At 51.4% G+C, this 21,486-nt stretch overlaps 2 protein-coding genes across 10 annotated transcripts; both read left to right on the top strand.

Annotated features, from left to right (window-relative positions):
* The first annotated feature begins 2,566 nt into the window (after nt 1-2,566).
* On the top strand, nt 2,567-14,853 carry ATOSB (atos homolog B). 7 transcript variants are annotated; one of them, XM_025852926.2, is made up of 9 exons: nt 2,567-2,666; nt 10,715-10,858; nt 11,119-12,089; nt 12,250-12,308; nt 12,496-12,601; nt 12,727-12,885; nt 13,100-13,168; nt 13,252-13,427; nt 13,568-14,853. In XM_025852926.2, exons 3-9 carry the CDS (start codon nt 11,196-11,198, stop codon nt 13,719-13,721), a joined length of 1,617 nt encoding a protein of 538 aa, XP_025708711.1. In that variant the 5' UTR covers nt 2,567-2,666; nt 10,715-10,858; nt 11,119-11,195; the 3' UTR covers nt 13,722-14,853. The 7 variants fall into 7 exon arrangements, with proteins under 7 accessions (XP_025708711.1, XP_025708713.1, XP_025708709.1 ...); XM_025852924.2 differs by lacking the exon at nt 2,567-2,666 and adding an exon at nt 3,013-3,096; XM_073881412.1 differs by lacking the exon at nt 2,567-2,666 and adding an exon at nt 3,024-3,124.
* Nucleotides 14,854-16,001: 1,148 nt separating this feature from the next.
* Nucleotides 16,002-19,371, top strand: STOML2 (stomatin like 2). 3 transcript variants are annotated; one of them, XM_073881414.1, is made up of 10 exons: nt 16,002-16,160; nt 16,402-16,565; nt 16,934-17,097; nt 17,236-17,294; nt 17,387-17,488; nt 17,638-17,772; nt 17,928-18,072; nt 18,192-18,271; nt 18,532-18,660; nt 19,091-19,371. In XM_073881414.1, exons 1-10 carry the CDS (start codon nt 16,116-16,118, stop codon nt 19,226-19,228), a joined length of 1,161 nt encoding a protein of 386 aa, XP_073737515.1. In that variant the 5' UTR covers nt 16,002-16,115; the 3' UTR covers nt 19,229-19,371. The 3 variants fall into 3 exon arrangements, with proteins under 3 accessions (XP_073737515.1, XP_025708778.1, XP_073737517.1); XM_025852993.2 differs by having other exon boundaries at nt 16,402-16,539; nt 16,998-17,097; XM_073881416.1 differs by lacking the exon at nt 18,532-18,660.
* Nucleotides 19,372-21,486: the final 2,115 nt, after the last annotated feature.

A 21,486-nucleotide genomic window follows, 5' to 3' on the forward strand; every position in this document is an offset into this window, starting at 1 on the left:
ACTTAACCAACTGAGCCACCCAGGCGCCCAATTTTATTATTTTTTTAATGTAAGCTCTACACCCAGTGTTGGGCTCCAATTCCCAACCCTGAGATCAAGAGTCACATGCTCTACCAACTGAACCATCCAGGGGTCCGGCATAAAGAAATTTTTTTAAATCTTGTAGAATACTCAGAGAATGTTTAAGAACCATTGATTTAAAATAAAAACCTGTAATATGAATAAACAGTATAATGCCAATATTGTGTATATAAACATACTACATACACACATAGATTGATATGATGTGATAAAACTGGCACTTTTTTTTTTAACTTTTTTATGTTAGTCACCATACATCACTAGTTTTTGATGTGGTGATCCATGATTCTTTGTTTTTGGCCCCCCCCCTTTTTTTTTTTGGGGGGCAGCAAAGCAAGATTTATTGAGTGATAGCCAGGTTATAGTACAAAGCTCCTGAGGAGGGAAGGGACCCCAGGGGTTTGCCACTGGAGTTTCTAAATCTAGGGGTTTTACAGGCTGTTTTAATCTGATTAACCCTCCTTGCACCTGTCATCCAATCAGGTTTTTGTCAGGTTTTTTGATGTTTTTTATCACATGGGAAAGGGTGGAGGGCTCCTTCCAAGATCGTGTAAAATCCTTTTAAGGACAGTTTCCTCTTAGGGTGGGGGGCGGGGTGGCCTTGTTTCTGCTTGCCTGCCTTCCAACTATCCTTCATCATTCCCTCCTCTGAAGAGGTAACCCTACCTGCTGTTAGGGAAAAAGGGTGAAGAGCAATGGTAGCTACTTCCTACTGGTCAGGGGCTTTGGATGGGGCAGCAGTCAGGTGAAACTGGCACTTTAACTCAGGAGTCTTCCTTCCTGGAACCCATAACCTCAGGCTAATCATGAGAAACACATCAGACAAATCCCACTGAAAGACATTCTATAAAATATCTGATAATAAAACCATCAAGGTCATCAAAAACAAGGGGGTCTGAGAAAATGTCACAGCCAAGTGAAGTTTAAGGAGACATGACAACTAAATGTAATTTGCTATCCTGGATGGGATCCTGGAACAGAAAAAGAGCATAAGGAAAAACTAAGGAAATTTGAATAATGTATGGACTTTAATTAATGATAATGTATCAATATTAGTTAATTAATTATAACAGATGAACCATGCTAATTTAAATGTTAATAAGAGGGCGCCTGGGTGGCTCAGTCGGTTAAGCGACTGCCTTCGGCTCAGGTCATGATCCTGGAGTCCCGGAATCGAGTCCCACATCAGGCTCCCTGCTCGGCAGGGAGTCTGCTTCTCCCTCTGACCCTCTTCCCTCTCGTGCTCTCTATCTCTCATTCTCTCTCTCTCAAATAAATAAATAAAATCTTTAAAAAAAATAAATGTTAATAAGAAGGGAAATTGGGTGGGGTATATGGGAACTCTGAATTGCCTTCATTAATTTTCTATAAATCTAAAATTGTTCTAAAATCAATTAAGTTTATTTTTTTTTAAGTCAAGTAATTTAGCCAAATTCATACAGGTAGTAAATACCTAATACCCAAAGTTCAGAGGCCAACACAAATGACTACAAACCCTATGCTTTTTCGACTACCCAAAACCCTTCCAACTTTACTGTCTGTAGAATTATCTAGGTATTTGTATGACGACCTAAACAAGTTCCTTGAGGATAGAGAAAAAAACTTTTTTTCTTTGCATACAATTGGTATTCAGTAAACCAGCTTAAATTAACTACTCAGAGAGAAGTCCCAGAAACCTAAAGAATCTGCGACTTTCAGAGAACTTTTCAGGTTTGACCCGCAATCTATACGGCCAGCTCTATAGAGAGGCCCGATAGGCCCTGGGCTCAGGGCCCTTCAGTTCTGCAAGGGTCCTGTGCTGCCATCTAGAGGTAGCTGGTAAGCCGTGGACTCCCCCCCCGCCCCCGCCCCGGGCCCCGCTATATCTCGGGAACTAGTAGGGCAAGTGTAAATTGGAGAGAAGACTCAAGCTCTAATTAAATTACAGAACATATGTAACTGTCACATAGTTCACTTGACACTTGTACAAAGCAAAGGCCCTACTTCTCTCTTCTAACTTCGTATTAACACTTAGGCTCCTAAAATTCACAGAATTCCTTGCTGACCCACCTTCCACCGGTACAGATCTGGCTGTTACTGCCCATCTCCCAGAACTCAGATTCTCCCGCACAGCCTAGCCTGCAGACATTTGCTCAACCTCACAGACTTGAGACCCCACCAACCAGATTCTCCCCATCTTCACAGACCCCTGAGACTCCTTGCACTACCTTGCAAAACCCACAGACTTCCCCCATTAAGGCAAATGCGCGCGCTAACCCAGACGTCCCCAGAAAAAGGCCCAAGCTCCGCAGGCAGCTCACACTAAGGCGAAAACCCGGGAGAGCCCCAGTCAGGCTCGGTGCCCTCAGGCTAGCGCTTTGAATCCAGCTCCGGCTCCCCCACCCCCAGCCGGATGGGGTCAGCCTAGGCCTGCACCCTGCGGGCCAAGGCCCCGCCCTCTAGACCTGTCATCACAGAAGCCGCACGTGGCCGGGGTGGGACCTCAGGCGACCTGCAGCCAGCACTTATTTGTCTCCTCCGCCATCCATTGGGGCCACCGCCGCCAATCAGAGCCAGCGGATCCGGGCTGGAGCGCTAGCGCCCGGGTGAGGCGAGCGGAGAAGGGGCGGGGGTTAGGAGAGTCTCTGAGACCTACCGGGGCTCGCGGTGCAAGAGGGCCTGGCCTGGGTTCTGCCAGGCTGGAATCCGAGGGGCGGGTCCCAGCGAAAGGCGGAGAGACCAGTAGAGGGCGGGGATCGGGGAAGGGTCTAGGGACAAGCGGATGTTCCTGGGGAGACGCAAAGAAGACGAGAAGGGGCGGAGCCATATGGGGCGGGGCCTGTGTTACAGGGGAGGAGCCAAAGGAATTAAAGAAACTAGGAAAGGGGACGAGCCCCAAGAAGGTGGGAGGTGGGACAAGGGAGGGGGTGGGCCTGGGCGTTGCGGGGGCGGGGCTCGGACAGAAGGGGTGAGGTTTGCAGGCCGAGGCTGCTGCTAGGGCTTCTCTGTAACTGCCCCAACCCACTACCTCCTCAGGTGCAACGGGACTCACGGAACTACAGGTGTGGGGTGGGGTGCGCGTGGAAGAGGGGACAAGGATGGGGATGCGCTTGGGCAAACAGGAGGTGGGGGGCACGTTAGAGAAGGAGAGAACCTGAGGACTGCTGTGGGGGGGAGGAAGACAGAGTTGGGGGAGGACTTGGGGGCTCAGTGTGCGGGTAAGCAGGTGCATTTTTCAGGGGCCCTTGTGGGGGAGAGACAGGAGTGCTTTGCGGAGGTTAAAGGTACAGTGTGAGGGGGCTAGGTCGCTGTCTGATGTGGAGGGTTGGAGGCTGGCTGTACTTGAGGGGGAGGGGATCTAAAGTTGCTCAGGGGGAAGCAGGTGCTGTATGATGGAGAGCTGGTGGTCCAGAGTGTGGGAGAGACGGAAGGACAGAGGGACTGTGTACAAAAAGAAGGGAGGGGGTTATGGGCACTGTTTGAGGGGAAGGGGTTGTAGGCCCCAATTGAGGGGGGAAGAACCCCTAGTCCTTTGAGAAAGTCTTGGGGCTTTGTAGAGACTCAGGAAAAGGCTTGTGTACTGTGTTCTAGGAATGGCATGATGAAATTGGTGGGGTAAAGAAGCCAGTCTGTAGTGCTTCTGGCTCCTTGGCTCTTAATAGCACCTTCAGGCCTGATCACTCTTAGGGTGGATCAGGCCCCACTTGCTACTAGGTCTTCTGTGACTGACTCCTCAGTCGGCTTTGGATCTGTCTGGCTGAGACTGGAGTTTGTCCCCCCAGCTGGTGTTCCTGTTAACCCCCATTCTAGTTCCTGTTCCTCCCAGAAGCCTGCCTTGGTCCCTGTCTTCCCCCTCCCCCACTTTGCCCTGCCCTATGCTCTGGGTGTGCTCATTTCCCACTTCCTTCCTCGCCCTGGGGCCTGGCCTGGGACTTGCCCGTTTAGGAGCTGTGCCCTGCCCGGAACTTTGTGCTCAATGGCCACAGACCCTAGTTACCAGCTGCAAGGCCCAGACCTCACCCCACTCCTACCAAGATCTCTCCCAATAGCCCCCACAAGTGACTGGCCACTACTTTTTTACCACTTGCCACAAACTTATTTTCCCCACCCTTTTCCTTCTTCGGGGTGGGGAATCCTAGGACCCTAAAAAATGGGCTTCTGTGGGAAGGGTGAAAATTACTGAGTCTTTGATGTATGTTTTGAAAGATGGGCTCCTATGGCAGGCCGAACTCCAGAAAGGTTATGAGGCTCCAGCCTCAGCTGGAAGAGGAAGAGAGAATGGCTCCCACTCTCCTGGCTTGGAAGCTGATGGTCAGAACGGAGACTAGGGCCTGGTCCTCCAGAGAGCTCCTTAGGTTCCCTGAGGGGACTTGATGTAGTGCCAAAGTTCTATTTGCCCCTGGGCTAGTTGGGAGGGTGAAAAAGTCCTGCCTTCCACACAGTGGCTGGATGAGTGTGACAATGTTACTGAAAGGGGCCCCTAGCCAACCTTCTTCTAGCTGTGACTGGCTGGGGAGGGAGGGGGTGCTGGGGCCAGACAAAGCGGTGGGGTAGGGTGGGGTAAGGGAGGGCTGGCTGAAGCCTTTTGAGGAGGAGCTGATTGCTATGGCAACACAGCTTCCCAGACTGTCTCTCAGAGAGGCGGGCCTAGGGCAAACACTCCAGCTTCCTCAGGACTGAGGCATTTGTGTGAGCGGGTGGGGCGTGAAGAGAAAGGGCATCAATTTGCTGAGCTGAGGCTGGAATATATAGCCTCTCTGCTTCAATACAAGTGCGAGGGCATTCAGACATTTGGGTCCATCCTCTGAAAATGGATTTGAGCGAACAATAGCTATTAGAATCATAGCAATATAAGGCCAGAGTTGCAGAGGCCCTCAGTGGCCATCATCTATGCGCTTGGGCAAACAGGAGGTGGGGGGCACGTTACAGAGTTGAAAATTTACAGCCAAACCCCTCATCTTACAGAGTTGAAAATTTACAGCCAAAGAGATTTTGACTTTCTCTAGGTCTCACTCACAGTGAAATAGCAGGAATTAGGACCCAGGTCTTCAGATTGCTGTTCACTCAGCCCAGGGCTCATCATTTCTTTCAGCCAATGTTTATTGAGTGCATATTATGTGCCAGGCACTGATGTTGATTCTGGGAATACTAGCGTGAACAAAACAATATTGCTGCACTCAAAGAGCTTCCATTCTAATGGGAGAAAGAAATGTGTGCGTGTGTGTGTGTGTGTGTGTGTGTGTGTGTGTGTGTGGCAGAGAGAGGCCAGGTGGTGATAACTGCTATGAAAAAAATAAAGCAGGGTAAGAGTTTGGGGCAGCTAGGTAAGGCCTCCTGATTGTACCATGCTGCTTTCCTAGGGCACACGGAGGCCTAGAACATCTTTGATCCTTCCTACTGAACTATTGCCCGCCTGACCTTTGCAAGTAACTAAGACCTGGGCCTATGCTAGTGGCAGTAAAACAGAACTTAATGCCTGTTCTGTGATGTCACCAAGGGACTATTAATTTCCTATAGTGTTCTGTGTCTATTTGTCCTCCCAATAAGCTTTTACTAAGGCAAGTAGGTTCTTACTTTGGTACTTTGCCATTTTGTTCAGGATTTTGAAAATTTCCTGAATCCTGTTCCTTACCATTAGGGAACCAATGAAGAAGTCAGTCCATGGCAACTGGGTTCTTTTTCAGGGTTTTTTCTCCTGGTCTGAGGTGAGGAGAAGGGAGCCTAGGGGAAGGGTTACTTAGGTTTTCTTCCTAAGTCTAGGGCACAAGGAGGAAGTAGGGGGAGGGGAGCCTTTTTTTTTTTTTTTACTCTCCACTGACAATCTCAGGGCCCTTGGGGCCTACAGCACAGGCAAGGTAGGAACAAGGACCTTGGGCCTTCTGTGGGCTCTGAACTATGAAAGAATGGACTCCCCCTTTTCTGGAGACACAACCAGGGAGCCTACCCTGGCTGATGCCAGTTCTCCAGGCATCAGTTTGAGTCTTCCCTCTTTGTTTCTTGTTGTTGTTGTTGTTGTTTTAAGATTTTATTTTTAAGTAATCCCTACACTCAACATGGGGTTTGAACGCACAACCCCAAGATCAAGAGTCGTGCACTCCGCTGACTGAGCCAGGCTGGTGCCCTGAGTCTTCCCTCTTTTGACTCCGGTGTTTGCTTGCTTCTGTGGAAGACTGACAGAAAAAGCTTCTTAAGTTTGGAAACTGACTTGTCAACAAGTGCAGAGGGAAAGTTAGTCAGGGCTACGTATTTTCTTAGCTTGCCCCTAAAGTAGCCCCTCTAAAAAGTATCTTTTAATGCCCCATCCTTGCAGAGGTTTACATCCTGGCCATTTAAAGAATAAGAGGACAAGATTTAAGAATGACGATTCTGCTGCCACTTAATTTGGCTGATTCTGGCCTGAGCCTGGATTCGAGTGACTCAGGGAGAGGGTGGGGAGTTTCGAGAGAGATGTGAGTCATGGGAGTGAGCTCCATCGCAAGAGTTGGGCACATCTCCCCACTAATGGCAGAAGCCTTCCTATCCCACTTCCCCTGGGTGGTCTGTCTCCTATGAAGAGAGCGCACTGGTAGAAGGGATGAAGCAGCCTAATCTCAGAATGGTAGTTCAGAGACACAAAAAAGGGTGTGTAGGTCCCTGAATTAAAATGTATCCCCATCTCAGGAGTCCTTGGGGCCCTCTAATAAAGGCAAAAGAATATCAATATAGAGTAAGAAAAGGAAGAATACCATTTCTCAATGGAAGGAGATAAGGTCCCACTGCTGGACTATTTCATCTGCTCTGGCATGAAGGAAGCTTTCTAGACTTCAACAGTTCTCTGGTCTCTGAAGCTCTCTTGCAAGGAAGGGAGAGATGGGAGTGGGGATATTTGGGGTTTGGTGTGGGAAGAGCAGCCTGACTTTGGAGATTGTCGAACTGTGCCTATGAAAGCCCTAGGGCGTCCTATTAAACACCCTCGGAAGAGGAAGGGTGGAGGTGAGAAGTGGGAGGCCTAAGCCTTTGAAAGGGTTAAATGGCAGGGCAGGGAGCTCCTTTGGATTCCGGCAGATGAGGGGTTAAGAAGATGGGCGGGGTGGTCCCAGGTAGGCCTGCCCCCTTGTGGACCAATGGGCGTGCGTCTCCTGGAGGGGGCGTGGCTCACACTTGAGGTCGTGGAGAGGCTGGACTCCTATGGGCCAATCAGCATGATCGCTGCCCATGGAGGGCGTGGTCTCAGGGGGGCGTGGCGGCCGCGTTCGCTGCGGCGGGGGTGTTGGGGCATTGGGCGGGGCGGGCGGCCCCATCAGCTGGTAGGAAATGGCCTGTGAGTCAGAGGGGCAGCGGAGTCGGCAGCGCGGAGCCGGGGCGGCCACGGGGAGGGACAGTCGCGGGGAGGGGTGCGGCAGTGGCTGGGGGGCTGCGGGCTCCAGAGCCCGCTAGTGTTGCACACGAAGCTGAACAGAGAACAGCCTAGCAAAGCAGGGCTCTGCCTGAGCCACCCTTTGTCTGGGTTGGGGGCCCGTGGCGGGGAGGACCCGGGATTCGAGGGGAGGGACCGGGACGGGACGGAAGGGCCCGGAGCAGCGGCCGCCGCGGCGGAGCCAGTTTAAGAGCGGGGTGAGTGTGTGCTAGGGGGAAAGAACAAATTTCCGAAGCTCCAGTAGGGAATGGGGCCTGTCCCAGGCTCTGGGGAGGAGAGGGGTAAGAATGGACCTGGGAGACCAAGCAGGGGGTGGGGGAATCGTCCAGAACAAGGAGTCTAGGAGAAGGCACGGTGAGTCTGCCAGGCTCCGTTTGGAGGAGGTCCTGACATCTGCTCCCTCTCCACTGAAGGTAGAGGGTTTTAGGCCAGCGGTCAAGGGGTTGGTGAGAGAGCAGAGGGTTGACCTTCGTACTCACAGTGGTGGTCTATGGGAATAGCCCCCCTAGCTTGTGTGGACATGTATTGGGACAAAATGCAGAGCAGCTGGCAGTTCTCTCTGAACAGGATGAGGGTAAAAAGCACATGGAGAGGAATTTTCCTTCCTGTCACCCTCCTTCATCAGTGTAGAAATGGATATCTTTAATACTGAAGGGAAGGGAAGAGTGAGCCTGGGAGCTTGTACCTATACCAACACCCACCTACCCCACCTCCCAGGCCTAGCAGGTGTCTGAGGTACAGAACCCATGGTATTCTGGGACTTGTTGTTTTTGCTGGCCTTGCTCCCTGGGCATGTTGGGAACTGTAGTCCTTGCCAGCCACAGCCTGGCACAGCTGTTTAACGCCAGCTGCTGCCCACCCCCTGCACAGAGTGAGTTTGGCCTACCCTGCCCCCCTCTTCCACAGTCCTGCCCCATGAGTCAGCTTGAAGCCATGGTCTAGAGCCCGACAGGCTGGGTAGCAGGGAAGTGAGTCTTAGAGCTTCTCATTGACAAAGCAGGAACTGAGAGGGCTTGGGATAATGAGCAGATGCCAGGCATGCTGGGGTCAGGTAGGGCATCATGTCATCACCTGGCTTCCCCAGGGCAAGGATTCAAGAGGCCAACTTGGGTGACCAGGGGCTGGAGTGCTAAGCAAAAGGCCCTTTCTGAACCTGTATGGCTTGGGTAGAGGAAAGGAGAGGTACAGATGAATACATGTTGTACCTCTGACAATGCTATCATTGGAGTTCTGCCCTTTCCAGATACCCCACCCACCACAGGGAACCAGAATTTTCTTAGGAGTCTCACTTCCAATGAGAATGTGGTGAAATAGGGTAGTTTTGGGTACATTGATGGGAATTTGGTGTAGGAAAGCTTTTCAGTCTCTGGGGTACAACTCTCTCCCTTTCTCCCTGCCTCCCACTTCACCTCTGTTGTTGCTGACTCTCTCTATACAAGTAATCTCTCTGTTTCTCTCATTCTGGGAATTTTTCTCTGCAGTGCCAGGACTGATGCTGAGATCTCTAGGGCTTCCATTCTTTTTTTGAGCCCCACTATGTGCTTAATCCCTATACTTGGAGTTTGGTGGAGGAGCAGAGCACAGACCTATCCTCAAGAACCCCGTGGTGTGTCTAAGAGATTTTTTTTTTAACATTTATTTATTTATTTTAGAGATCAAGAGAGCCCAAGTGGGAGGGGTAGAGGGAGAGGGAGAGAGAATCTCAAGCAGACTCCACACAGCACGGGGCTCCATCTCATGACACTGAGATCACGACCTGAGCCGAAACCAAGAGTAAGACGCTTAACTGACTGGGCCACCCAGGCACTCCTGTCTAGGAGATTTCTTACCTACAAGAGCAAGCAAAACTGTCACTGGGTTACAGTAGATAGTGACATTACCTTAGGTGGAGTCTCAGAGGAGAGAGAGAGATTTATGGTTTAGGGTGGCCAGAGTAGGCTTTCTGGAGGGAATGGCATTTGGGCTAGCCAAGGAGTAAGGACAGGGCTTAGGTAGGCATACAGGGGACATTCTTTGAAGGGGAAAAGACATTGTGGATGGCAGGCAGCACAGGACAAGCTTGATCCTGAAGGCAGTATTTCCTTCCATAAAGGAAAATGACCTTTAATTTGGACATTCCCCTCACCCAGTATGGGTTCCTGGGGGTGAATTAGTCAGTAAAGACCATCTTGTGCCCTGGCAGAAAAACAGTGGTTTGGGTTTTTGATTGTTAAATGTGTTGTGATGAAGAGGAGAGGTAGTCCTACTTGCTTCCAGCTGCCTGACTGCCCCTGCCTTATCTCTAGTTTGCAGGGCCTAGGGGGAGGGTAGGTCCTGGAAAGTGCCTTCTGGCAGTGCCTCCTCCACTCCCCCTCCACTTGTTTTTGATTAGATTTGTTGCCTTCTGTTTTTGTTTTTTTTTTAAGATTTTATTTATTTATTTGACAGAGAGAGACACAGCAAAAGAGGGAACACAAGCAGGGGGAGTAGGAGAGGGAGAAGCAGGCTTCCTGCTGAGCAGGGAGCCCGATGCGGGGCTCGATCCCAGGACCCTGGGATCATGACCTGAGCCGAAGGCAGACGCTCAACGACTGAGCCACCCAGGTGCCCTCCCCCCTTTTTTAAGATTTTATTTATTTATTTGACAGAGAGAGACAAAGCAAGAGAGGGAACACAAGCAGGGGGAGTGGGAGAGGGAGAATGTTGCCTCCTGTTAAAGGGATAGACTGCTGGGGGCAATTGGGAGTTTAGGTCCAAAGGGCCACCTTTGAGCTGACCTGAGGTTTGTACCTCTGAGGAGTGCTCATGGGGTGTGAGTTTCTGCAAGACCTCTGCCCTTAGGGCTTTGGGGTAGCACTATCCCTTTGGAGATAGACTTATGGGAAGGAGTTATACAACTCGGTGGCCCTGACTAGGAGGGCTGAATTCTTTCCCTGACCGACTCTTAGGTGGCATGATCTCTTAGAACCTGGGGTATTGCATCCCCTCTCATGTTCAGGGCAGAAGCCTCTTTGCTGGTGGCCCTGATAAATGGGCATCCTGCCACAACTTACTTCTGACATCCTTATTCCATTGAACCGAGACCTGCCTCTCTCTGACTCTTAGGTAGCCCTGCTCTGCCCTCTGGGCTCTGGATCCCAAGACTGCACCTTCTGTTTCTGAAGAGCTTTTCATATGGGAGAAGGATATCCTGGAGGGTACTCTGGTAGCCCACATTTGGAGAGGAGCGTTACCACTGGCTCCAGGGATCCTGGCTTATCTCTGTTCTTCTTTCCTCAGGGTCCGGCTGAGCCCAGGAGCTGCACGGAATGGTGGCAGTCACCTTGCCAGTGCAGCGGGAATGGACCAGACTGCAAGCTAGGAGAGCAAGGCATCAGTCAGGAAGAGGGAACACACAGCTAGGCTTAAGGCCTCTTCATCGGGGTGAGTGCTAGGGAAAGGGAGGGGAAGCAGGTCCAGTAAGAAACCTGAGCTAAACGTGTTACCCACTTAGAAGTTCTCGGACTGGTCTATATTATTAATGGGATTAATACTCCATTAATCTTTTTGGGGATTTGGACACCTTTACCCCCACGAACCCTACAAGGTCACCTCTTCAGGCTGGGGGAGGATCTGAAACTCAGGTGGAAGGGAGAAGACTCATTGATACCTCTGACCACCTTTTCTTCTCTTCTCTTGCACAGATGTCCCCAGACCCCCCAGCCCAGGCCCAGCATAAAGGCTGTGGGGGGGGGGCCCCCCTGACCCAAGGCGGGGCTTCATGCGCCACGTGCAGGCGGAGCCGTCTCCATCCTCAGAACCAGAGGCTGGCCCTTCGCAGCCTGCAGTCAGGCAGGGGGCCCTCCAGGGTGGCCTGCTCATGGGCTACAGCCCAGCAGGGGGGGCAACATCCCCCAGGGTCTACCAGGTATCCATCTTTTCCCCTCCAGCTGGTGCCTCCGAGCCTCATAGGGCCCTGAAACGGCCGGCCCCACCCACTGAAGTTCCCAGGGAGGTGAAGAGAGGCCCTGGGCTGGGGGCCAGAGAGGGACTACCCCCTGAAGAACCATCTACTGTGAGGCTACTAGGCCCAGAGGGACTGGGGCTGGGACTGGGTGTGACCAGCCAGCATTTCTGCCATCATGGCCTCTGTGTTGTGGAACAGGGAGGTAGCTCCACCTCACCTTGGACTTCAGGGGCCCAGAGTCCCCCCTATCCCCCATCAAATGCTTCCTGCAATAGTTTGCACACCAGAGACTGGGCTTCCCCAGATCCAAGGGGACAGGGGTCCCTGGGGGAGTCCCCAGGGCCAGCCCCTCTGGGCCAGCTGCACACATTTGACACTGATTTGCACAGTCTTGCACAAATAGGGGCTAAGAGCCCAGTGGCTGGGGTGGGCAACGGGGGCAGCCCTTGGCCTAGGGAGTCCCCTGGCACTGCCAATGGGCATAGTCCCGAGCACACACCCCCTGGCCCTGGACCTCCAGGCCCCTGCCCCACCAAGCGAAGGCTGCTTCCTGCTGGAGAAGCCCTGGATGTCAGCTCTGAGGATGAGGGGCCAGCCCCTCGGAGGCGCCGGGGAACCCTGGGCCACCCTCCTGCTGCCAACAGTTCTGATGCCAAAGCCACACCCTTCTGGAGCCATCTGCTGCCTGGGCCCAAGGAGCCTGTGCTGGTAAGCCAGGAAAGGAGATGGTCTATTCTTAAGTAGATATGTGTGTGGAAAAAGGTGAAGGCCTGGGGGGGATGTTCCTATGAGAGCTGGTAATGAGCTCCTGCTCGCAAACATACTTGGCCTCCACCCAATATCTTTTTGTAATCTTTCCTCTCCATAGGACCCAACAGACTGCAGTCCCATGGGGCGGAGGCTGAAAGGTGCCCGTCGCCTGAAGCTGTGAGTGATCAGCTTCTCCCTCTGCTCTGTCCCTGCAAATGGGGCAAAAGTCTGTAATCCTTTTTCCAGCCCCAGAGTAGGGGACCCCAGGGCAGGAGTCCTAGATAGTGGCAAAGGGTGAGCCCAAGGACGTGAGTACGCATACCAGAATGCTTTAAGCCAACACACTGTGTCCCCTCCCTACCAGGAGCTCCCTTCGAAGCCTCCGGAAGGGGCCAGGCCTGCTGAGCCCCCCCAGTGCCTCCCCTGTTCCTACCCCTGCCGTCAGCCGTACCCTGCTGGGCAACTTTGAGGTAGTTCCCCTTGGATTCTGTGATTGGGGGCTTTGGGGGAAGTGAGGTGGTGGAATGTGGCTTGGATGGGTAAGGAAAACAGCTGGCGTCTGTCTCATAACATGCTTTCCCCATCTCCACCCCAGGAATCATTGCTGCGAGGACGCTTTGCACCATCTGGCCACATTGAGGGCTTCACGGCAGAGATTGGAGCTAGTGGATCCTACTGCCCCCAGCATGTCACGCTGCCTGTCACTGTCACCTTCTTTGATGTTTCTGAGCAAAATGCCCCGGCCCCCTTCCTGGTATGACCTGACCTCAACTCTAAGTTAGCTTGTGAGGAGGATGAGGGGTTGGTGGCAGGAGGGGTTCTTTAGGTGTTCTCACCTAAGGAGAGGGTTCAGGGCCAGGTGGATGAACTCTTTTGTGGGGCAAGGGCCAGGCCCAGAGTGAAAGATTATGGAGATGGTTGAGTATTCAAAGACCCTACCTTAGCTGATGGCTCCATGGCCTTCCTAGGGTGTCGTGGACCTGAACCCCCTGGGGAGGAAGGGTTACAGTGTGCCCAAGGTGGGCACCATCCAAGTGGTAAGTTTTCCCTGAGGGGGAGTGGGAGTAGGAGAGGAAAACAGCCCGTAGACCCTACCAACTTTGTTCTGTCCTGCCCCCAGACCTTATTTAACCCCAACCAGACTGTGGTGAAGATGTTTCTCGTGACTTTTGACTTCTCGGACATGCCTGCTGCCCATATGACCTTCCTGCGCCATCGCCTCTTTTTGGTGCCTGTGGGTGAGGAGGGAAATGCGAGCCCCGCCTGCCGCCTCCTCTGCTACTTGCTGCACCTCAGGTAAGGACAGGGCCTAGGGGCGGTTGGGAAGATCCAGGGAAAGGATTTTCCCCACCCCAGGTTATCTCTTCCCTGAATTGGATCTCTCCTGGCTTCTCTACTATCTGGATTCTTTCTTTGATCACGTTGTCCTCCCCCAGGTTCCGGAGCTCCCGCTCAGGCCGCTTAAGCCTGCATGGAGACATCCGCCTGCTTTTTTCCCGCCGGAGCCTGGAACTGGACACAGGGCTCCCCTACGAACTTCAGGCAGTGACTGAGTCCCCTCACAATCCACGTTATTCACCTTTGCCCTGATTGTCAGTGCCCTGAACCCATGTGGGCCAGGGCCAAGTACCAGCCCATCCTGCTCCATCATGGACAGAGCAAATACGTGGAAAGGTGGCAAAAGACCCTTCAGGCTTGAATTAAAGCCCTCACCATGCTCATGCCCAAATTGATTATTTGGGTATTTAAAGCTTCTGATCCTTACCACACTCTGCTCTACTCTGGGTACTCCACGTGCCTCCCCACCCCCTTGGATTTCCCAGGCCAGCTTAGGTAGTAGGGAGACACCGGAGCTACCCTGAGGTTGTCCCAAGTTCCCAGGCAAGTTATGCCAGCGTTGCCTCCCTGTCCTGGGCAGGGGCCACTTATTATTTTATTTATTTTTAATTTATAATTTATTCAAATTGGATTGCCTTGGTAACCTCCCAAACCTGATAATTGGCATTGCCCCTCCTCCATTCCCACTCTCAGATACTGCTCCAAGCTCAGGAGTTGAAGAAGCTGATGTGGGGGTTGGGGAAGAACTGTTTTTCCTCAGCTGAGGGCAGAAAGGTTATTCCAGAAGGACTGAGTCAACTAGCCAAAGACTCAGCTTCCCCTGTTCTTCCCTATACCTTTCACTTCCCCCACCCTATGACCCTTCTCTGAAAGCCAACTTTGGGTGTGTGTGTTTGTGTGTGTGTGTGTATGTGCACACACGTGCACACATACAAGGTTGTATTTGTGTGATGTGTGTGAGAAAGAGAGCTTGAATGCATGCGCACACACACAGCTTAATCACCCTTCATCTAAGTCTCCAGATTCCAGTTGTCCTCCTGCCTGTGTCTCCTTGCTTTGGGGTCCTGACTGAGGAAGGTGTTCAGGGACAGAGTCAGGGCCAAGGACTGGGGTGCCTCCTCTCACCTGGCCAGACTCTGACCCACCTACCTCAGCTGGGGTGAGGGGCACCCCTCACACTCAGTCATGTGATTCCCAACTACCCCACTCCCCACACCAGACTCTGACCCAGCCTTAGCGCTAACCCCTGGGGCTGGGCTGAGGGGAACAAGCAATTGCTTGAAACTTGAACAAAAAGAAAAAAAGAAAAAATTGTACCTGGTACTTTTTTTCAAGAAAAAAAAAAAAAACAGAAGAAAGAATAAATTCTTGTTTGGAAACTTGAGCTAAACCCTACTTTTTCTGTTGGGGAGTGTATGGGAATGGGGTTGGAGGGCCTAACTGGAGCTCAGACTCTTCCCATTCTCCCAAAGAGGAGGCCTGAGGCCTAAGGCCATGAAGTCTTAGGCAAGGCCCTAATGAGTCTTAGGAGCTGGTCTTGGTCTTTTCAGATAAATGGGGTGGGGTGGTGGGGAAGTTTCAGCCACAAAAGCTGAGCTCTCTGAATGTAGACCTGAATTCCTTTTTTTTTTTAATTTTTTTTTTTTTTAAAGATTCTATTTATTCATTTGACAGAGAAAGACACAGCGAGAGAGGGAACACAAGCAGGGGGAGTGGGAGAGGGAGAAGCAGGCTTCCCGCGGAGCAGGGATCCCGATGTGGGGCTCGATCCCAGGATCCTGGGATCATGACCTGAGCCGAAGGCAGATGCCCAACCGACTGAGCCACCCAGGCACTCCTGTAGACCTGAATTCCTATACTGGTTTTTATTGTTATTGATTTTAGCCCCTCTTGAACTTAAGTGCCCTGAAATGTAAAAAGAGAGTGATTATGCAGTCCTCAAAAGATGTGCCAGAGCATCAGGGATGTGTGCAGAATGACATGATCCAGAGAAGCCTGAACGTATGGGCTGTGTGCTAGACTCTACGCAAGGGGACTAGGCCTCATAGACTGGGAGGAGGTCAAAAGAGGTAGAAAAAGCTATGGTGCTTTGGGAAAAGAGGGGAAGGGGAAATCTCAGTCCAATCACTAGGCATTGTTAGGCGCAGTCACCATGGCAACAGGAATGGGGTCAGTCCCTAGTGGGAGGGCTGGGTAGAACACAGCAGGACTACCTGACAATATCACTATGGCAACCGTGGCAAAGAGCTCCAATCCCCTGGTCGCTATGGTGACAGGGGCGTTTATATCCTCAGAAGGGTAAACTGAGTCTCGGGTGGAAGTAAAGAACTCGGTGGGAGGTGTTTCTGGGCCAGCTGCACGTGGAAAGTAGGCTCTATGGTCACCATGTCCGGGATCTTGGGCTTGGTCAACGAGAACGAGTTCCAGCTTCGGGCCTTCTCTAGCCAGTCTACATATCCAAGGAAACAATTTGATAAACGCTTCAGACAGGTAACGCTGATTGGCTGAGGTTGGAGGCGGGGGATAGACGACCGGAAGTACGTCTGGGGGAGTGGAAATGCAGGAGGAAAGGCTCGGGTCCCGGCTTCTAGAACGACTTCTCTGCTCCCCGTCTCGTTGGTTCCGGAGGTCCTTCCGCCGTGGGAAATGCTGGCGCGCGCGGCTCGGGGGACTGGGGCCCTTTTGCTGAGGGTGAGTGCGGGGGCTCCTTCTCCAAGGGTCAGGCCAGAGATCACCTGGGTCCTTACCTGGGAAGAAGCGGAATTCCAAGTTTGGTGAGGGAACTGGGGTCAGAGGTCATGGTACTCACGTGAGTTCCTTCTCCGAAGACCCTTCAGGGTCGCGGTTTAGGGAGATGCCCCCTGGACAGGCGCCGAGAGGGGTGGGGTGCCCCGCCGGCTGGGGTCTCAGCTAATCCTTGTCTTCTCTTTAGGGCTCCGTACAGGCTTCTGGCCGTGCTCCGCGTCGCGACTCCTCTGGATTGCCCCGAAACACCGTGGTACTGTTTGTGCCGCAGCAGGAGGCCTGGGTGGTGGAGCGAATGGGCCGATTCCATCGGATCCTGGAGCCTGTGAGAACCTCTTCTGCCCACTCAAGGCCAGCCTGATGCCGAATTCCCTTATGACATGGGCGAATGGGGTGGGATCTCCTTCAAGCCTGCCCCCACCTTTGGCTTCTAACTCCCCTAGCCAGACCTAGCAGGCCCCAGGCTGCTGAACTTCATACCCACGTTACCATCTTTTTCTGTTCACTCTGGCATCCCACAGGCTCCGTTCTTGGGTATCTCCCCTATCCACTCTCAGCTTCGCCTGTCTCCTACTCTGCTGGCTCCCATTGCCTTGACTCTCCCGCCATTCAGATGTGCAGCCTTTTATTCCTATTCTCTCGGGCTTCCCTACCATTGACACCCCCAGTTTTCTACCTTACTTGGAATGTTCCATATGTTGATTCCATACCCACTCCAGGCCTAGCTTGGATCCCAACCCTACAACCCTCATTCTTCTGAGGACCCATGACTCCTCTTCCCAGGGCTTGAACATCCTCATCCCAGTGTTAGACCGGATCCGATATGTGCAGAGTCTCAAGGAAATTGTCATCAACGTGCCTGAGCAGTCGGCTGTGACTCTTGGTGAGGGGTGCAGGGTGACACGGGTGCCCTGAGACCATTAGGATGTGGTTGCAGGAGATCCAGAGCTCAGGAGAAAGAGTTGATTGGAAATTGGAGGCCTGATTTTCCTCCTTTGCTCTCCCATTCCTGTACCTGTAGACAATGTAACTCTGCAAATTGATGGAGTCCTTTATCTACGAATCATGGACCCTTACAAGGTATCTGCTACCTGCTTTATTCAGCTTCTGAGTTGCTTTTCTCACTAAAATCCTGCACTCAAGCTTCTTAACACTATCCATGCCCTTTTCAGGCAAGCTACGGTGTGGAGGACCCTGAGTATGCTGTCACACAGCTGGCTCAGACGACCATGAGATCAGAGCTTGGCAAACTCTCTCTGGACAAAGTCTTCCGGGTAAGGGGATCTGAGCCAGAGTTAGTGTTGGAAGACACATATCTTGCCCTCAGTCCTTTCTGGGGGTCAAGATCAGTCAGAGGCACTTCTCAGCTTAGACCCTTGATAAGTGGATTGAAGCCATGGAATTTATACCTCTTTTTTTCCAGGAGCGGGAGTCCCTGAATGCTAGCATTGTGGATGCCATCAATCAGGCTGCTGATTGCTGGGGCATTCGCTGCCTCCGTTATGAGATCAAGGATATCCATGTGCCACCCCGGGTGAAAGAGTCCATGCAGATGCAGGTGGGGGCCAGGGAGGGATGGGGAAGAGAACTTCAGGATGCTCCAGTCTCATGGGGACCTGGACTCCCTTTCCTATCATGATGGGTACAATTGCAGGTCTGTGTAAGAGTTTACTCTGGCTTCTTGTTGATGGGGCTTGTTGGGGGCTTTTCTAGGTGGAGGCAGAGAGGCGGAAACGGGCCACAGTTTTAGAGTCTGAGGGGACCCGAGAGTCAGCCATCAACGTGGCAGAGGGGAAGAAGCAGGCGCAGATCCTGGCCTCCGAGGCGGAAAAGGCTGAACAAATAAATCAAGCTGCAGGTCCGCAGAGGGTAGAGGCTGAGGGAGGAGCAGGGCATGGACCTGTGAGGGTTAGTGCTGTGACAGGAGCTTTGAGGTACCCTGACCTCATGAGTAAAGCTTTGTCTCTTTTCTTCCAGGAGAGGCCAGTGCAGTTCTGGCCAAGGCCAAGGCTAAGGCTGAAGCTATTCGGATCCTGGCTGCAGCTCTGACACAACATGTAAGAGGCCTCTGGGTGGGAGTCAGGAACAGGAATTGACAGTGGAAGAGGTTTTCTCATCTACCCTTGGGAGAAGTTCCTGCTTTTGTGGGTTCCATTGAGCCAGATTACACGATCTCTTGTATTGTGATCTGCATTGTGATCTGATCCTCTTTCCAGGAATCTGACTTCTTCTTATTCCCCTCCCCTCCACCTACCCTCTGCCCCCACCTCCTTCTCCAAATCTATGATCTGTGTTTTTATCCCTTCTGTGGCCACAGAATGGAGATGCAGCAGCTTCACTGACAGTGGCCGAGCAGTATGTCAGTGCGTTCTCCAAACTGGCCAAGGACTCCAACACTATCCTGCTGCCCTCCAACCCCGGCGATGTCAGTAGTATGGTGGCTCAGGTTAGAGTGCCCTGAGGACCCAGCACAGAACACCAATGCTAGAAACTGACCCCCCCCCCCATCACCACCATCAACAACTTACACACCATAGAGGCCTTCCAAGTACCCTGAGACCTAGACCTCCTGTTAGTCTCTGTAGAGAATAAATCTCTAAGAATGAGACACTCCCCCACCTTACCCCAGGAGATAGGGGAGCTCTTGAGATGTCTCTTTTTTTGGCAGATATCTATACCGGTATTCTGAGGGTGACCCTGTTCTGATAGTTTATAAGATTCCTAGAATCAACTCTAAAGTTTGAGTCTTGAGAGAGAAAGAGAGAAAGGAAAACAACCTTATTGGATCCAGCCCCACTTTCTTTTTAGTCATTGGTGGGTTGGGCTGTGCCTTCTGCCATGTGTCCTCATGGCTCACTCTCTGTCCCTCTTCTTAGGCCATGGGTGTGTATGGGGCCCTCACCAAAGCCCCAGTGCCAGGGGCCCAGGACTCAGTTTCCAGTGGGAGCAGCAGAGATGTCCAGGGCACAGATGCAAGTCTTGATGAGGAATTTGATCGCGTCAAACTGAGTTAATGGAGCGGGGCTTGGCCAGGGAGGCTGGGGACAGGGAAACAGTACTCCCAGACTCTGGCTCTAGCTTCCTTGCCAAGATTTTGTTATTATTTTTTTATTTGAACTTTAATCGTGTAATAAACTTGCCAATGGCAAACCAGAAACTGTCCTCTTTGATTGGGGAATGAAGTTAGGAAAGTCACCAGTGTTTTCCTTGGATATCCACTTCCATCCTCCAGTCCTCTCAGGTCTGGGAAGCTTATTCCTCCACCAGTAAGAATGAATGAACCTCGTGTAAATAAAATCCTTTTTGTCTTCAGGAGAAGCTTTGGGATAGGGTGGAAGGATTAAGCCACAGGTCTACTGACCTGCCAGCTGGGGAGTGTAGTTCTCCCTCCTGCTAACTATGGGGATGTGAATTTGAGCAGGTGCTTGAGGGGATTGGTTTTATTTTAAGTAAGCTTCATGCCCAATGTGGGACTTGAGCTCACAACCCCAAGATAAAAAGTCAACTGCTTGGGGCACCTGGGTGGCTCAGTCTTTTAAGCATCTGCCTTCGGTTCAGTTCATGATCCTGGGGTCCTGGGATTGAGTACTGCATTGGGCTCCCAGCTCAGCGGGGAGCCTGCTTCTCCCTCTCCCTCTGCTGCTCTCTGCTCGTGCTCTCTCTGTCTCAAATAAATAAAATCTTCAAAAAAAAAAAAAAAAAGTCGCCTGAGCCATCCAGCAGACACCCCTGGGGGGATTTTTTATGGGAAATAGTACTACCCTGGCAGGATAAGTACTGCTGAATGCTTAAGGGGTTTTCAGGGACTGAAGACACTTATTCCTTCAAAAATGTCATGCTGTCTACCATGTGCCAAGCTCAGTGCTAGATGTAGGTTACAAAAGCAGTTTAGACCCAGGGGTTCTTGCTTTCACAGACTCAGGTTGGGCAGGGAAGACAGACAAGGAAACAGATACAAAGTGATAAGTGCTAGGATAGAAGAAAGTTCTGATTGAGGGATCCTGGAGGGAAGTACATGTCAGCTTGTGGGCAACAAGGCCATTGAGCTCAGGCTGGAAAAATTAACGTCTTCACCAGGATAGGGTTTGGGACTAGAATATGCAAAGGCCCACAGTTCCAGAGAAGTTGGAACATTCAGTTTGCTAAGGCTGAAAGGTGGGATATATGGGATATATTTAGGGTGTGTAAGAGGTCCACGGCGCAGGGAGATAGAGTACTGAAGAATTTGGACTCTAGCCTTGGGGTAAGGAGGGATCCATGAAGGGTTTGTTGTTTTTTTTCTTCCCCTTCCCAGGAATTCTCTTTTTTTTTTTTTTTAAGATTTTATTTATTTGAGAGAAAGAATGAGAGAGAGAGAGCACATGAGAGGGGAGAGGGTCAGAGGGAGAAGCAGACTCCCCGCCGAGCAGGGAGCCCGATGTGGGACTCGATCCCGGGACTCCAGGATCATGACCTGAGCCGAAGGCAGTGGCTTAACCAACTGAGCCACCCAGGCGCCCCTTCCCAGGAATTCTTTTAGGAAGATTAAGGTAGTCACTTTAGTGTTTTAGATACATCTGTTCTGTTGCAATGGGGACAGGGTATTTGAAGGAGAGATGGGAAACTGAAGGACAGTAAGATGGCGGCCTCAACAGTCCTGGAGGGGGTGATGAGGACTGAACTTCATGAAGTAAGGAGCCATCAGGATGGAGGTGGAGGGATGACATTTTTCAACATATGTCTGAATTAGAATGTATTCATGTATTCATTTGATAACTATTGAACCCCAAATACCTGCCAGGCACTAAGGATATAATAATGAAGAACTAAATTCCCTGCTCAATGAGTTTAAGTTTTTTTCCTTTTAAGGTTTTATTTTTCTTCTTTTTTTTAAGATTTTATTTTTAAGTACTGTCTACACCTAACTTGGGGCTCAAACTTAAAACTGCAAGAGCAAGTCATACATTCTACCCACTGAGCCAGTCAGGTACCCCTCAATGAGTTTTGAGTTCTATTTGGAAGGGACAAATGATTAATAAGATGTTTAGTATTTCTCATGCTGGTGAGCTGTGCTATAGAAGAAATCAAAAAAAGGAGGGAGGTGGGGAATTGGGGAGGAGGCTGTAATCTGTAACATTAAGTAGAGCATTCCAGGAAGCCTCTGGATGTTACATTTGATCTTAGATATGGAGATGAGGGGAAGACCCATTTGGGCACCTGGGAGTAAAGCTGACTGGAGATTCTAAATGCGATGGCCTTTGAGGCCATTATAACTGGACGAGCGAAAGAGCCA

This window comes from Callorhinus ursinus, unplaced genomic scaffold, assembly GCF_003265705.2.
Source record: "Callorhinus ursinus isolate GAN/ISIS: 27379988/994484 unplaced genomic scaffold, GSC_fseal_2.0 scaffold42, whole genome shotgun sequence".
NCBI lineage: Eukaryota > Metazoa > Chordata > Mammalia > Carnivora > Otariidae > Callorhinus > Callorhinus ursinus.